Genomic DNA, 13,450 nt, shown 5'->3' with positions numbered 1-13,450 from the left:
TTAGCTTCACTATGCAGCGCTGAGAAATGTATATGAGATACAGCAATCCAGCAGTATAGATATCACACATCGTGGTCTATTTTTTTATTCTTTAAAAATGGTGGGGGGGTTTGTATTTTTTTTTTTAGGTGAAAGAGGCTAAAATTACTGAAATACAAATTAATGAAGCCAGAGAGAACTACAGGCCAGCTGCAGAAAGGGCATCCTTGTTATATTTTATATTAAACGACCTGAACAAAATCAACCCCATCTATCAGTTCTCCTTGAAGGTAAATAATAGTAAAACATGCTGTTTGGATTGTCATTGGTTCTATTTCTGTAGAAAAAAAATAGCTCCCCCTCTCCAGTGGTGAAATCAATTTTTTTTTTTACTACCAATTCTGTGGGTGTGGCTTTGTGGACGTTGCAGGGGAAGGAACTACAAAATCTCTGTCCCCACCCCACTCCTAGGGAAAGGACATTGCAAAATCTCCATTCCCACCCCATTCCAGAGGAAGGATACTGCAAAATCTCCATTCCCACCCCACACTAGGAAAAAGATATTGCAAAATCCCCATTCCAGAGGAAGGATATTGCAAAATCTCCACTCCCACCCTACTTTAGGGCCAGCCAGAGGTAGTGTTTGCCAGTTCTCTGAACTACTCAAAATTTCTGCTGCTGGTTCTCCAGAATCTGTCAGCACCTGCTAGAATTCACCCCTGCCTCTTTCCTTATGGAATCCAAGATACATCCAGCTTTTTAAAGAAACCCTATAGCTGCCCATTGGGACTTTTTGTCCATGATAAAGAAGAATGACTGAGAGCCAAACAGAATGAAAACTCCTCAGATGCAATGGGGGGGGCGGGGGGCATCTTCCACAGAGTGAAACCTTGGGCCTAACTGTGTAACCTCTTCATATTCTTGAGGATGGCATCTTGCTTGTGTCTTTTTGTTCCAGAATACAAAGCAGGACATGAAAAAGCCACACAGTTTGACATTTGGCATTTTGGCTTCTTCCCCCCCCCCCCTCTTCTTTCCATTCAGGCTTTCAATGTGGTGTTTGAGAAAGCTATTCAGCGCACAGCTCCAGCAGATGAAGTGAAGCACAGGGTGATCAACCTTACAGATGAGATCACCTATTCAGTTTTCATGTACACGGCTCGGGGACTTTTTGAGAGAGACAAACTTATTTTTCTAGCTCAAGTTGCCTTTCAGGTAAAGTGACAGGATGACAAGTAGTATTTTTCCCCTGCCTGATAAAAAAGGATGTAAGAATGTAGAAAAGTTGCTATTAAGGTGTTAGTTATTACCTATAAGGCCCTATATGGCTTAGGACCAGACTATTTACAGGACCATCTCCTGCCACAGGCCTCCCAGAGACCAATAAGAGCTCATAGAGTCGGCCTCCTCCAAATCCCGTCAACTAAGCAATGCAGGTTGGCGGCACCACAGGGGAGGGTCTTCTCTGTTGCCGCCCCAGCTCTTTGGAATCAACTCCCCCCCGACATCCGCACTGCCCCCACCCTGCTGGCCTTTCGTAAAGCCACGAAGACCTGTCTATGCCGGCAGGCCTGGGGGTCCTGATATTAATAATGTCTCTGGCCACATTTATGAATGTGTAGGACTAGTATGTATGCAGGTTGTTGTGTCTATTTTATATAAAGTTTATTAGGGTTGACTTCTTTTATTGTTTTGTAATTCTTTTATTGTTGTAAGCTGTCCAGAGTTCTTCGAGATTGGGCAGCATAGATGTCAAATTAAATAAATATTATATTGAAAATATCACTGACTATTGGCTAAGAGCATTAGACAACATTAGAAATAGCATTAGAAACTAATTTGACACATGATTTATTTCTTATGGCTTGCTCAGTGAAATGTGTTCACACAGCATGCTAAGCCATCAACCACAATGGCTGGGTTTACACTGTCCCTTAACCACAGTCAAGCCACGTGATAGCATGATGAGATGTACGAACAAAACCACAGAATATTTTGCAAATGAGAATAAAGGTCCCCAAGAGGGCAAGGATCAATCACCCTGTAATAGAGAATGCAGAAGAGGACAGTGTTATTGCAAAATAAGTTGGGAAACCAATTTCTCAAGCAAATTCATGTAGGGGAAAATGCTCATAAATGAATCAATTGGGATTTGAAGGCAGATAGCCCCAAAAGGTTAAAGGAGAAGGCAGAGTGTAAATAATTCTAAACAATAAAAGATACTTATCTGGCCAGGTGTTCTCTAGATTTGAGGATAGCTTCTATTAATTCCCAGCCTATTACCCTATAGATCATTTTGGTTATAGATTTTCAGTGTTGCGATTAAGAAAAGCTTATGAATTCATTAAAAATACTAATTTTTAAAAAAGAAAAATTCATTAAGTATTGTATTCTAGGGAAGTAAGGTCAACTTTGGCACAGCCCCAATGTTGAGCTCCCTTTTCAATGAAAACGCAAGCAGATATTTGTGCTATAAATTATCTTCAGTCGCCATAATTGAGCCCAAAATTTATGTTGCTAAGCAAGACAGTTGTTAAGTGAATCTTTCCTCGTTTTATAACCTTTCTTGCCACAATTATTAACTGAGATGCTGCAATGGTCATAAATGTGAAAAACAGTGATAAGTCACTTTTTTCAGTTCCATTACAACTTTGAACAATCCCTTAAGAAATAGTTATTAAGTTGAAGAAAAAATGTACACAAAGACTTGCATTTGCTCACCTTTGTCAGAATTCCTAAGCTAGTCCCCTCTGGTTTAAATTATGTCCTTTTATGTAGGCTTACCATCTCTGAAAATCAATAAAATCGAAGGTACATGAATTTGATATTAAAGCCACAGCAGCTGTTGTTTGTTTGTGTAAAGTAAGGTACATTATTTGTAACTATTCCTAATTTTCCAATCTTCCCTAGGTCTTGTTGGTTAAAAAAGAAGTGAATCCAGTGGAACTAGACTTTCTTCTGCGTTTTCCCTTTAAAGCTGGCTTGACTTCTCCAGTAGAATTCTTATTAGGTCAAGGATGGGGTGGAATTAAGGTGTGCTCAAAACTGCTATTTGTAGCCTAATCTCTTCTTCAGTAACTTTAGAGGGAGCCATGAAAAGTGCTAGGCTTCCTATCTGTGGTAGAGTCCATAATATATATAAACTTCTCCATGAACAATTTGCTTCAGTGATCAAATGCTAGCTTGATCAGATGCTAGCTTGATCATGTGCTAGCTAGTCAGTGTGTGCCCTTTGGTAGGCCCTCTTTATACTTAGTTTTAAAGTGAGATATGAGCTGCAGGACAGCAAAGACCTGGAATCAGATATGCAAGGGAAACATGGTATAGGGGTGATTTACAATGTAGATTTCAAAAGTAGTTGCGGTTTGTTACCCATGTAGTGGCTGGACAGGTATGAATTAGTTCTATATAAATTCTAATACCAAATCTGCATCAATCCAAACTATTCAAATATGTTCAGGCAAGTCCAAGAAGCAGGTGGACCCTTTATTATCAATTTGTGCCAGTATTATGGCATAGCTTGACAAAATTAGTTTATCCTGTTGGGTATCATTGACCTTGGCCCACATCCATGTTGCTGTTTTCCATAATGGAAAATGCATTAGACTGCCAAGACCACCTTTAGGCCAAGGCCTATTTTAATCCCAGAGCAATGGCAGGGTCTTGTTAAAGACCACCACAATGGAAAAGCCGTTGCACTTGGATAAACACATCATACTCATTAACATAGTTTTGTGATAAATTATTTCCTTAAGTATAAACACACTTCCATGCCTGGGAAGTACAGGTTTGGGGGGGGGGTCATTTACAAGGCACAAATTGTTCATCAGAACTATTTTTTTGAGGATATTTTATATTTAAATGATAATGTCTTAAGTGGATAAAGCTAAAGAAACCACATGGAAAGTATGCCTTCGCAGCTTTGTACATCTGGAGATGAAAAAAATGTGTCCTTTATGATAAGGTCCTTCTTAAAGGATCAAGCTATGGTCTGAATTTGACTGCAGAATTAGGTCTGCTTAACATCCAAAGGTGGTTTTCTGCCAGTTTGCTCCGGTTTGGGAGAACCAGTAGCAAGGGCGGCTAGAGGCTCCGGTCACCCATCCGGACGCCATCATGGACGTTCTGTGCATGCACAGAAGCGTCAGGTACGCATGCTACCCAGGGAAGTATTCCTATTCCCCCCGCTACCAGTGCGATGCTTCTGTTCTCCTGCATGCGCATGTATCCCAGTCTGTTTTTGGTTCTGCGCATGCAAAGGAAGCAAAATCCCATGAGGATTTTGGTTTTGCACATGCGCAGAAATCTCGTATGCATGCGTGCCCCCATGTGAGATTTTGTTTCCTGCACATGCACAGAAGCAAAAACACACTGGGACGCACACGTGTAGAAGAACAGAAGCTTCTCAGTGCAACTTTTGTTACCGGTGTGCCGTCCTTATTCGTACTGGTAGCAACCCAATATTGATGCTACCATTCTCAAAACAATAGCAAAGGTAAGTGAAACCCACCACTGTTAAGATCATATGGTCACTTCACCCCCACCCCCACAGTGTTCCTTCTACCTTTCTTTCTTTAATTATGTTGTCCAAGGCAAGGATAGTTGATCCTTTTGTACCCTCTTCCACACTGAAAGAGATCAGTAACACGTCAGGAATTTCCAGGCAGGACCTAGCTGAGGTTTCCCCCCATCCTGCTCAACAGAGGTTGTATAATAGTCAGCCCTGGCTGCTATTACAATATGTAAAGCAATTCATTATCCCCTCTAATATTTGACTAATACAGTGGTACCTCTACTTAAGAACTTTTCTAGATAAGAACTGGATGCTCAAGATTTTTTTGCCTCTAATTAAGAAACATTTTCTATTTAAAAATGCGACCCCAGAAAAATTTCCCAGGAAATTTGAGAGCAGCACGAAGTCCCGGCCAGTTTCCTGCCATTCCCCCTTTATTCCCCACCATCTTGGGCTTCCTTGGGCTGCCAGAGGAGCTTTTCCGTGATGCTTAAGGAGGCTTTGGCAGCCCAGAGCGAACGGAGCGTTTTCTTTTCTCTGGACGCTTGGAGAGGGATTAAACCACTTCACTGTGGTGACTCCCTCGCGCTGCCTCCAATACACCCAGCACAAGGTTGCCTTGTGGAGCGTCTGGGCATGGAAAGACAAAAGGGGGCGCTTACCTTCTTCCTTCAGCAGCAACTGTCCTCCTCTTCTTCCTCCTCCCACCCAAATTCCGAGCTTTTATTTCTTTCCTTATGGGTTTGCACACATTATGTGCTTTTACATTGATTCCTATGGGAAAAATTGCTTCTACCTAAGAAAGTTTCTACTTAAGAACCTGGTCATGGAACGAATTAAGTTCTTAAGTAGAGGTACCACTGTACTTGAGATGCTTCATTTCTTTCTGTTGCAACACATCTAAAACATAGATAGTGAATGATAATTACTAAGTGACCTAGCTAGCCATTCATGGGCAAGGAATTTGAGAGCACTGCATCTGCTGCTGCTGTATCCCCAGGTACTTTCGGAAATGGATGAATTCAAAAACCTGGACAGCGATATTGAAGGCTCTGCTAAGCGATGGAAAAAATTTGTAGAATCCGAGACCCCTGAAAAGGAAGTTTTCCCGAAGGAGTGGAAGAATAAGACAGCCCTGCAAAAGCTGTGCATGATGCGATGCATGAGGCCGGACCGCATGACCTATGCAGTCAGGTATGTATCGTGTTGTCTTCTACAGGCTTGGAAAATAGGAAATCCGGGGGTGCTTCTCTTGGAGACTAAAGAATATTGCCACGTGGAGCGTCTCATATTATAGCTTGATACATTATTCCAAAGATCTGAGTCTTTTGGTCTACTTTTTATTATTATTTATTATTATTTATTTGATTTGTATGCCGCCCCTCTCCACAGACTCAGGGCGGCTAACAACAATGATAAAAAACAACATGTAACAATCCAATTTAATAAAACAACTTTGGCCTTTCTCCTGCTATATAGTCAAGAAGAAGACATAGGTTGGTACAGTCCAAGGTTCAAAAGCAAGCAACAAAATCATTCATTTGCAGATAGAGACACATAGAGAATGGGCACTAGTGTTCAGACAGAACAATATATTTCACTCATTCGTTCCAGAAAACTTGAGCCGATATCAAATGCCGATAATTCTAAAGAATAAAAGCATATAGGAGCAGTTTCAAATGGTCAACTCGGTTTTATTTGGGGGTTTGCTTGGTCTCATAAGTATAATTACTTCTGTTGTTTGAACAATACAAACAAAAACATCAAATTTTCATCCTTGTGAATGATTAATCTACCTCACTGCAAGAACTGATTAACACATTTATGCTATTTAAATTAATAGCACAAAATCCCACTCAAGGTTGATTGGGGCTCAAGTAAAAGATGTACTAACGAGCTGTCTGTTTCCCTGAGAACAAGTATAAGTAATCAGATTTTTTTTAAAAAAAAATTACATCTGTGGTCCTTAAACAGCGTGACTAGCAGAGCTGTAGTCCAAAACATCTGGAGGGCACTATGTTGCTTACTGTAAAATCATTTATACAGAAAGTTAATAATGTGATAGAGAAATACTATTATTTATTTATTTATTTTGTCCAATACACAATGAGGGTTTTAGTGGGTATACTGTATATCTATATACACATAGTAAAATACATGATGAAGGTTATAGAGGAGATACTCATAGTAAAATATATCTATGAAAGAATAGAAAAGAAGGTATAGTAATAGAACATATCAATGAAAGAATAGAAGAAGAGATAGAGGAATAGAAGAAAGGTATAGGAGATATAGGAGAGCAATAGGACAGGGGACGGAAGGCACTCTAGTGCACTTGTACTCGCCCCTTATTGTGTTCCATTGGACCTTGCCATTTCGAGGGCTATTCCATGTAGAGTATCTCTGCCATCAATTTGCAGGAGTGGAAGTGCCAATCTCAGTTATTAATATCTCTGTTCTATCTGTGTGTGTCTGCCTGTTGGAATTCAGTAGAACTTACTCTTAAGCAGTTGTTGACAGGATAACAAGCTAAAGTTCCTGTGACTGAAACTGAGTTCATAATTCCCCAGACTCTGTTTGTTTTAATAATGTATCTGGCTGCTTCTATTCCTCCCTGTCTGTCTCTCTCCTTCCCTTCCTTTCCCCCAAAAATATAACTTTCTAGAAACTTTGTGGAAGAGAAGATGGGAAGCAAGTTTGTTGAAGGGCGTAGTGTTGAATTCTCAAAGTCCTATGAAGAAAGCAGTCAATCCACACCAATATTTTTCATTCTTTCTCCCGGAGTGGATCCCCTAAAGGATGTTGAAGCCCTAGGTAAGTAGGTAAAGCACTGCTGATAAATATTCAATTTTTAAATTTTAAAGATAGTTAAATAGAGATCTGGTCTGGGCAATGCACAAGGAAATCAGAACAAAAACAAGCAATGAACACCTGCAGCTTTTAAACTGTGCTATTGCTCCTAGGTCAAAAGCTTGGCTTCACCATAGACAATGGGAAAATCCATAATGTGTCCCTGGGACAAGGGCAAGAGGTTGTGGCCGAAAACGCTCTGGATGTGGCTGCAGAAGAAGGACATTGGGTCATTCTTCAGGTATTGAATACCCATGGATTTCCTGTTTACAGTTCCCAGATTTGTCAGCTGCACTGATTCCACACATTATTCCCTTTCCTACATGATTAAACAATTAGTCAGTCAATGGATAGTCCCACAAATTACACAAACTGTCTGCATTCTGATCCAAAAACAAACCCACAATAAATAAATCTCCAAATACTTGTTTTTGTCCAAAAATGCAGAATGCACATCAACAGAGGCTGTCACAAGGCAACCGCACCATTACATGCCAAGGACTCTTTTGCAAACTTTGGGCAAAAGCACCTCAGATTTTAGAGAAATTTGCTAAGTTCATAATGTGAATGCACCCTTTTCCTCTATTTATAAGAAGGAGGGGCATTTTTGGTAACAAAGAAGATCCAAAGAGCACACGCTGTTATGTAATATTCTTGAAATACAAAAGATATCAGAGGCTGTTCTGGGGTAGCATATCAACAAAGGGAAGAAAGTATAAATAACATATTCATGATATTATGCAGCCAGTGAAGGCAACTTTAAGCGCACATAGCAGTCAGTAAAGAATTGCCCTACCACAGCTTCATAGACTGATGCAGGTTGCTGAGCATTTTCTCAAAGATTTCTCACGAGAGGTGGGGGAGAGTCAAAGCTTTGGAACAGAAGACAAGGGCAGTTTAAAGTATCAGTCCAGTCATTGCCAGACTAAAAACATAGAAACACTGTTAACATAGTTAAACTTCCTCAATGCCAAGTCATTTAATTTTACAATCTTTCAGAATATACATCTGGTAGCCAAGTGGCTGAGCACGCTGGATAAGAAAGTTGAACGCTACAGCACTGGGAGTCATGACGATTATCGTGTATTTATGAGTGCTGAACCTGCACCTTGTGCAGAGGCTCACATTATTCCTCAGGGCCTGCTAGAAAATGCCATTAAAATCACAAATGAGCCTCCAACTGGCATGTATGCCAACTTGCATAAAGCCCTCGACCTCTTTACACAGGTAAGCAAACTCTGTCCAATTTGTTATGCCCCTCTAGCCTCAAGTCCTAGTTCTTTAAATACTAAGACAACCAATAGTTTTCTTTACTTTGGGAGGACCGCCCACCAGTGTTCCCTCTAAGCTGAGCAGTGAGCAATCGCTCACTTAAAAATCATCATCAACTCAGAGTTTTCCAAACCTGCCCAGAAGCCGAGAGGGAAAGAGTGAGAGGGAAGGAGAGAGAGAGGAAGAGAGGAAGAGAGAGAAACAGATAGAAAAAAGAGAGGAAGGAAAAGGGAAAGAAAAAGAATGGGAGTAAGGAAGAGAGAAAGAAAATCAAAATCTAGTTTGAAACTAGCTCAACTATTTAAGTGGCATTTTGATATTGATAGAGTTGCCCTATTATGAGCTCACTGTTATAGACACACAATACAGTATTTTATTTTGAAATTCTCTGAGGCAAACCAGGGTGGGGTTTTTATTTATTTGTTTGTTTATTTATTTATTTATTTATTTATTTATTTATTTATTTATTATTTCTGTGCCGCCCAGTCCCAAAGGGACTGTCACTCAGACACTATACTTTTCCGCCCAGCCTCCAAAAAAATTAGAGGGAACACTGCCGCCCACACTCTCGTGGTTAGAACTGATACTAAAGTCTTGCCTTGCTTCTGGAGATTAGGACAACCTTTGTATTCTGAACATGTGCTACTTATTTCCTTTAAGTTTAGAATATCTTTTTTTCTAGTTTACCCAAGTAAATTTCAGACCTTTAAGAAAAGCCAAAAAGACAAGGACTTAGAAGAATTGTCATTATATCAAAAACACAGCTTAGGTCAAACTTGATCCTAAAATCACTTCTTTCCTTGCCTCTGGGAGAACTATTCCCATTTTGTATATATCACAACTGTGACTCCTTCTGGCCAAATTGCTAAAACTGAAAAAAGCACGTACAGTATGTGGGAACAGAATTCAGATCTTGGATGATTTTTAAACAAGGGCTTTAGTGGTAGTATATCATCTGAAGATATTAAAATGCTACAGAAATTAAGAACTCTATGGTTCAGTCAAAAATTGGGTAAGGCAAAACAATGGTACCATCTAGCCACAGCTGGAGCCTTAAAAACCACAATTAGGATTTCCTGGCAGCCTTTTGGTCTACTCTTCCTTGCTTCTTATTTCTATTTAATTTCCCACAAGGCATATTTTCTGTCAGAATACTACAGTAACTCTGAATTCTCCAGAAAGAATCGGAATGGTGGTGTTCCTAATGCCATAGGCAGTTTCACAAGTTTTCTTAGACCACTAGTGAAGTTTAGTTTATGGTACTCTAAAAAATGTCTTTATCATTGCTCTGATTTTGCAGTTCCCAGTTGAATGTCCATAAAAGAAGGAGTATCCCTTTTATACCTAGCTGCTGTAAGTGAGGGTATTTGAAATTTAGCTTACAGCTTCTGTAACCCATATTTTAATTAGCCAATGAAGTACAGTGATACCTTGTCTTACAAACTTAATTGGTTCTGGGATGAGGTTCTTAAGGTGAAAAGTTTGTAAGATGAAACAATGTTTCCCATAGGAATCAATGGAAAAGCGATTAATGCGTGCAAGCCCAAAATTTACCCCTTTTGCCAGCCGAAACGCCCATTTTTGCACTGCTGGGATTCCCCTGAGGTTCCCCTCCATAGGAAACCCCACCTCCGGACTTCCATGTTTTTGCAATGCTGCAGAGGAATCCCAGCAGGGGAATCCCAGCATCGCAAAAATGAGCACTTTGCTGGCAACGGAAGTCTGAAGGTGGGGTTTCCCAGCGAAGGGAGCATCAGTGAAATCGCAGCATTGCAAAAACACCGACGTCCTCGAAACCCCACCTCTGGACCTCTGTGTTTTTGCGATGCTGCAATTTCACTGAGGCTCCCCTCGCTGGGAAACCCCACCTCCGGACTTCCGTTGCCAGCGAAGCACTCATTTTTGCGCTGCTGTATTCCCCTGCTGGGATTCCCCTGCAGCATCATAAAAACATGGAAGTACAGAGGTAGGGTTTCCCATGGAGGGGAGCCTCAGGGGAATCCCAGCAGTGCAAAAACGGGCGCTTCGCTGGCAACGGAAGTCCGTAGGCGGGGTATCCCAGCGGCAGCGGTGGGTTTGTAAGGTGAAAATAGTTTGTAAGAAGAGGCAAAAAAATCTTAAACCCCGGGTTTGTATCTCGAAAAGTTTGTATGACGAGGCGTTTGTAAGACGAGGTATCACTGTATATTTCTACTGTTAAATGAAAGATTGGTAGATTGCTGTAATACTATAGTGCTGAATTTTTAGTGTGGCAGGTTTCTGTAGAATAGATAGAATTGCATCATCATTATTATTATTATTATTATTATTGTTGTTGTTGTTGTTGTTGTTATTATTATTATTATTATTATATGAAGTCATTGCCACTTTTTGCAACATGATTTGCATTGGTGATTGGAAAATATTTTATTTAAAATTACAATAACATAAAGATAGAATACTATTCCTGTCTTTAATTATGGATATGGCCAGATAGCTATTTAACATAAATTACAATAGTACTTTTAAAAGATTGTGGTCACAATAAGGCATTCCCCATAAAACTATAATGAGCACATAAGAAGATCTAATGGGGCCCTCTTCTCAATATATATTAATGCCTAACTAAAATCCTTTTAAAGTGATGGATGGGTAGCCCTAAAGGCAGATACACCTTAAGAAATAGTGCTGCTCCTCCATTCTCCTGAAAACAGGAAGCATTCTGCACTCTGATGGAGATAAAATGAGGGTGTTTGAGTGACGGGATCTTGTGGGTGTGCTGTAAAGAGCAAGGGATTGCCTAGTGTAGAAGAACCAACCTGGATTATAACCAAAGGAATTTAATGTACATCTGCCAGGATTTTCTGAGCAATTTTTCCTGAAAGAATAGAATAGAATAGAACAGAACAGAACAGAATTTTTTATTGACCAAGTGTGATTGGACACACAAGGAATTTGTCTTTGGTGCTTATGCCTCAGTGTACATAAAAGAAAAGACACATTTGTCAAGAATCATGAGGTACAACCCAGGGGAAGAGCCTTCTCTGTGGCGGCTACGACCCTCTGGAACCAGCTCCCCCCTGAGATTAGGATTGCCCCCACCCTCCTTGCCTTTCGCAAACTCCTTAAAACCCACCTCTGCCACCAGGCATGGGGGAACTGAAACATCTCCCCCTTGCCCATGTTGTTTTGGTGTTAGATTGATTGTATGCGTGTTTTAATATTCTGGGGTTGTTTTTATGAATTTTTAGTTTAAAATTGTAATTGGATTGGTGGGTATTGGATTTGTTATTATGTATTGTTTTTATCTTGTTGTGAGCCGCCCTGAGTTTTCGGAGAGGGGCGGCATATAAATCCAATAAATCTAATCTAATCTAATCTAATGATTGTCGTAGGGGTCAAATTAGCAATGAGGAATTAGCAATGAGAAACAACCAATATTAATAAAAATCTTAAGGATACAAGCAACAAGTTACAATGATACAGTCATAAGTTGGAGGAGATGGGTGATAGGAACAATGAGAAGACAAATAGTAATAGTAATAGTAATGCAGTCTTAGTGAATAGTTTGACATTGATGAGGGAGTGATTTGTTTAGCAGAGTGATGGTGTTTGGGGAAAAACTGTTCTTGTGTCTAGTTGACGTTTTGAAGATAGGAGTTGAAGCAATTTATGAGCTGGGGTGGCGCAGTAGGTAGAGTGCTGTACTGCAGGCCACTGAAGCTGACTTGTAGATCTGAAGGTCAGCGGTTCAAATCTCATCACCGTCTCAAGGTTGACTCAGCCTTCCATCCTTCCGAGGTGGGTAAAATGAGGACCCAGATTGTGGGGGCAATAGCCTAGCTCTGTTAAAAAAAGTGCAATTGCTAACGTGTTGTAAGCCGCCCTGAGTCTAAGGAGAAGGGCGGCATAAAAATTGAATAAATAAATAAATAAATTTATGTCCAGGATGCGAGGGGTCCTCTTTTTGACTCATGCAGTATACAGGTCCTCAATGGAAGGCAGGTTGGCAGTAAGGTAGTCCTCAACTTATAACTATTCGTTTATTGATCAAAGCTACAACTGTGATGAAACAAGTGACTTTATGGTCATTTTTTGTGCTTATGACTGTTGCAGCATCCCTATGGTAACATGATCAAAAGTCAGACACATGGTAACTGGCTTATATTTATGATGGTCGTGTCAAACAAAGTCAATGGGGATGCCAGATACACTTAATAATCGTGTTACTAGATTAACGACTGCAGTGATTCGCTTACCAACTGTGGCAAGGAAGGTTGTAAAATGGGGCAAAATCCACTTAACATTTGTCTAGTTTAAGCAACAGAAATTTGGGGCTCAATTGTAGTTGTAAGTTGAGGAGGACTACCTGTACAGCAAGAAGCGTCGTAACAGAATGACACCATTGTATTTTGTGCCAAAAGCCTCTTTTCTTTCCATGCGCCCCTTTAGGATACCATGGAAATGTGCACCAAAGAAATTGAGTTTAAGTGCATTCTCTTTGCCCTCTGCTACTTCCACGCAGTTGTGGCAGAACGGAGGAAATTTGGAGCGCAAGGTTGGAACAGGTCTTACCCCTTTAACAATGGAGACCTCACCATCTCCATCAATGTGCTGTACAATTACCTGGAAGCCAACGTGAGGGTAAGGATTGTTTGACCACTCATTTGTATGCCAATGCTGTTATAAAACAATAACTACGGTAAGTCTCTGCTTCCCCGGTGGCTTGATTAATGAACTAGATTTGTGAGAAATAAAGAAACATGCAACCAGGCAGTGCATCATTGTGGATAGCAGGCTTTCTTTTTGAGGGGAGGACCGTCAAGGCTTCTCCACTTTTTAACATGGAACTGCTTC

At 40.4% G+C, this 13,450-nt stretch overlaps 1 protein-coding gene across 1 annotated transcript in view; it reads left to right on the top strand.

Moving 5' to 3' along the window:
* The window catches only part of DNAH17 (dynein axonemal heavy chain 17), a 151,593-nt gene that overhangs the window by 124,470 nt on the left and 13,673 nt on the right, over nucleotides 1-13,450 (top strand). Inside the window, exons 67-74 of the mRNA XM_070740114.1 lie at nucleotides 129-269; nucleotides 1,024-1,194; nucleotides 2,890-3,012; nucleotides 5,493-5,686; nucleotides 7,158-7,306; nucleotides 7,456-7,583; nucleotides 8,342-8,569; nucleotides 13,046-13,237. Of these exons, the coding sequence (XP_070596215.1) occupies nucleotides 129-269; nucleotides 1,024-1,194; nucleotides 2,890-3,012; nucleotides 5,493-5,686; nucleotides 7,158-7,306; nucleotides 7,456-7,583; nucleotides 8,342-8,569; nucleotides 13,046-13,237 (1,326 nt within the window). The remainder of the gene's footprint in view (nucleotides 1-128; nucleotides 270-1,023; nucleotides 1,195-2,889; nucleotides 3,013-5,492; nucleotides 5,687-7,157; nucleotides 7,307-7,455; nucleotides 7,584-8,341; nucleotides 8,570-13,045; nucleotides 13,238-13,450) is intronic.

Source organism: Erythrolamprus reginae, chromosome 2, assembly GCF_031021105.1.
Source record: "Erythrolamprus reginae isolate rEryReg1 chromosome 2, rEryReg1.hap1, whole genome shotgun sequence".
In the NCBI taxonomy this organism is placed as follows: Eukaryota; Metazoa; Chordata; class Lepidosauria; order Squamata; family Dipsadidae; genus Erythrolamprus; species Erythrolamprus reginae.
Note: the sequence above shows the minus strand (reverse complement) of the source record. Positions and strands in the feature narration are given on the sequence as shown.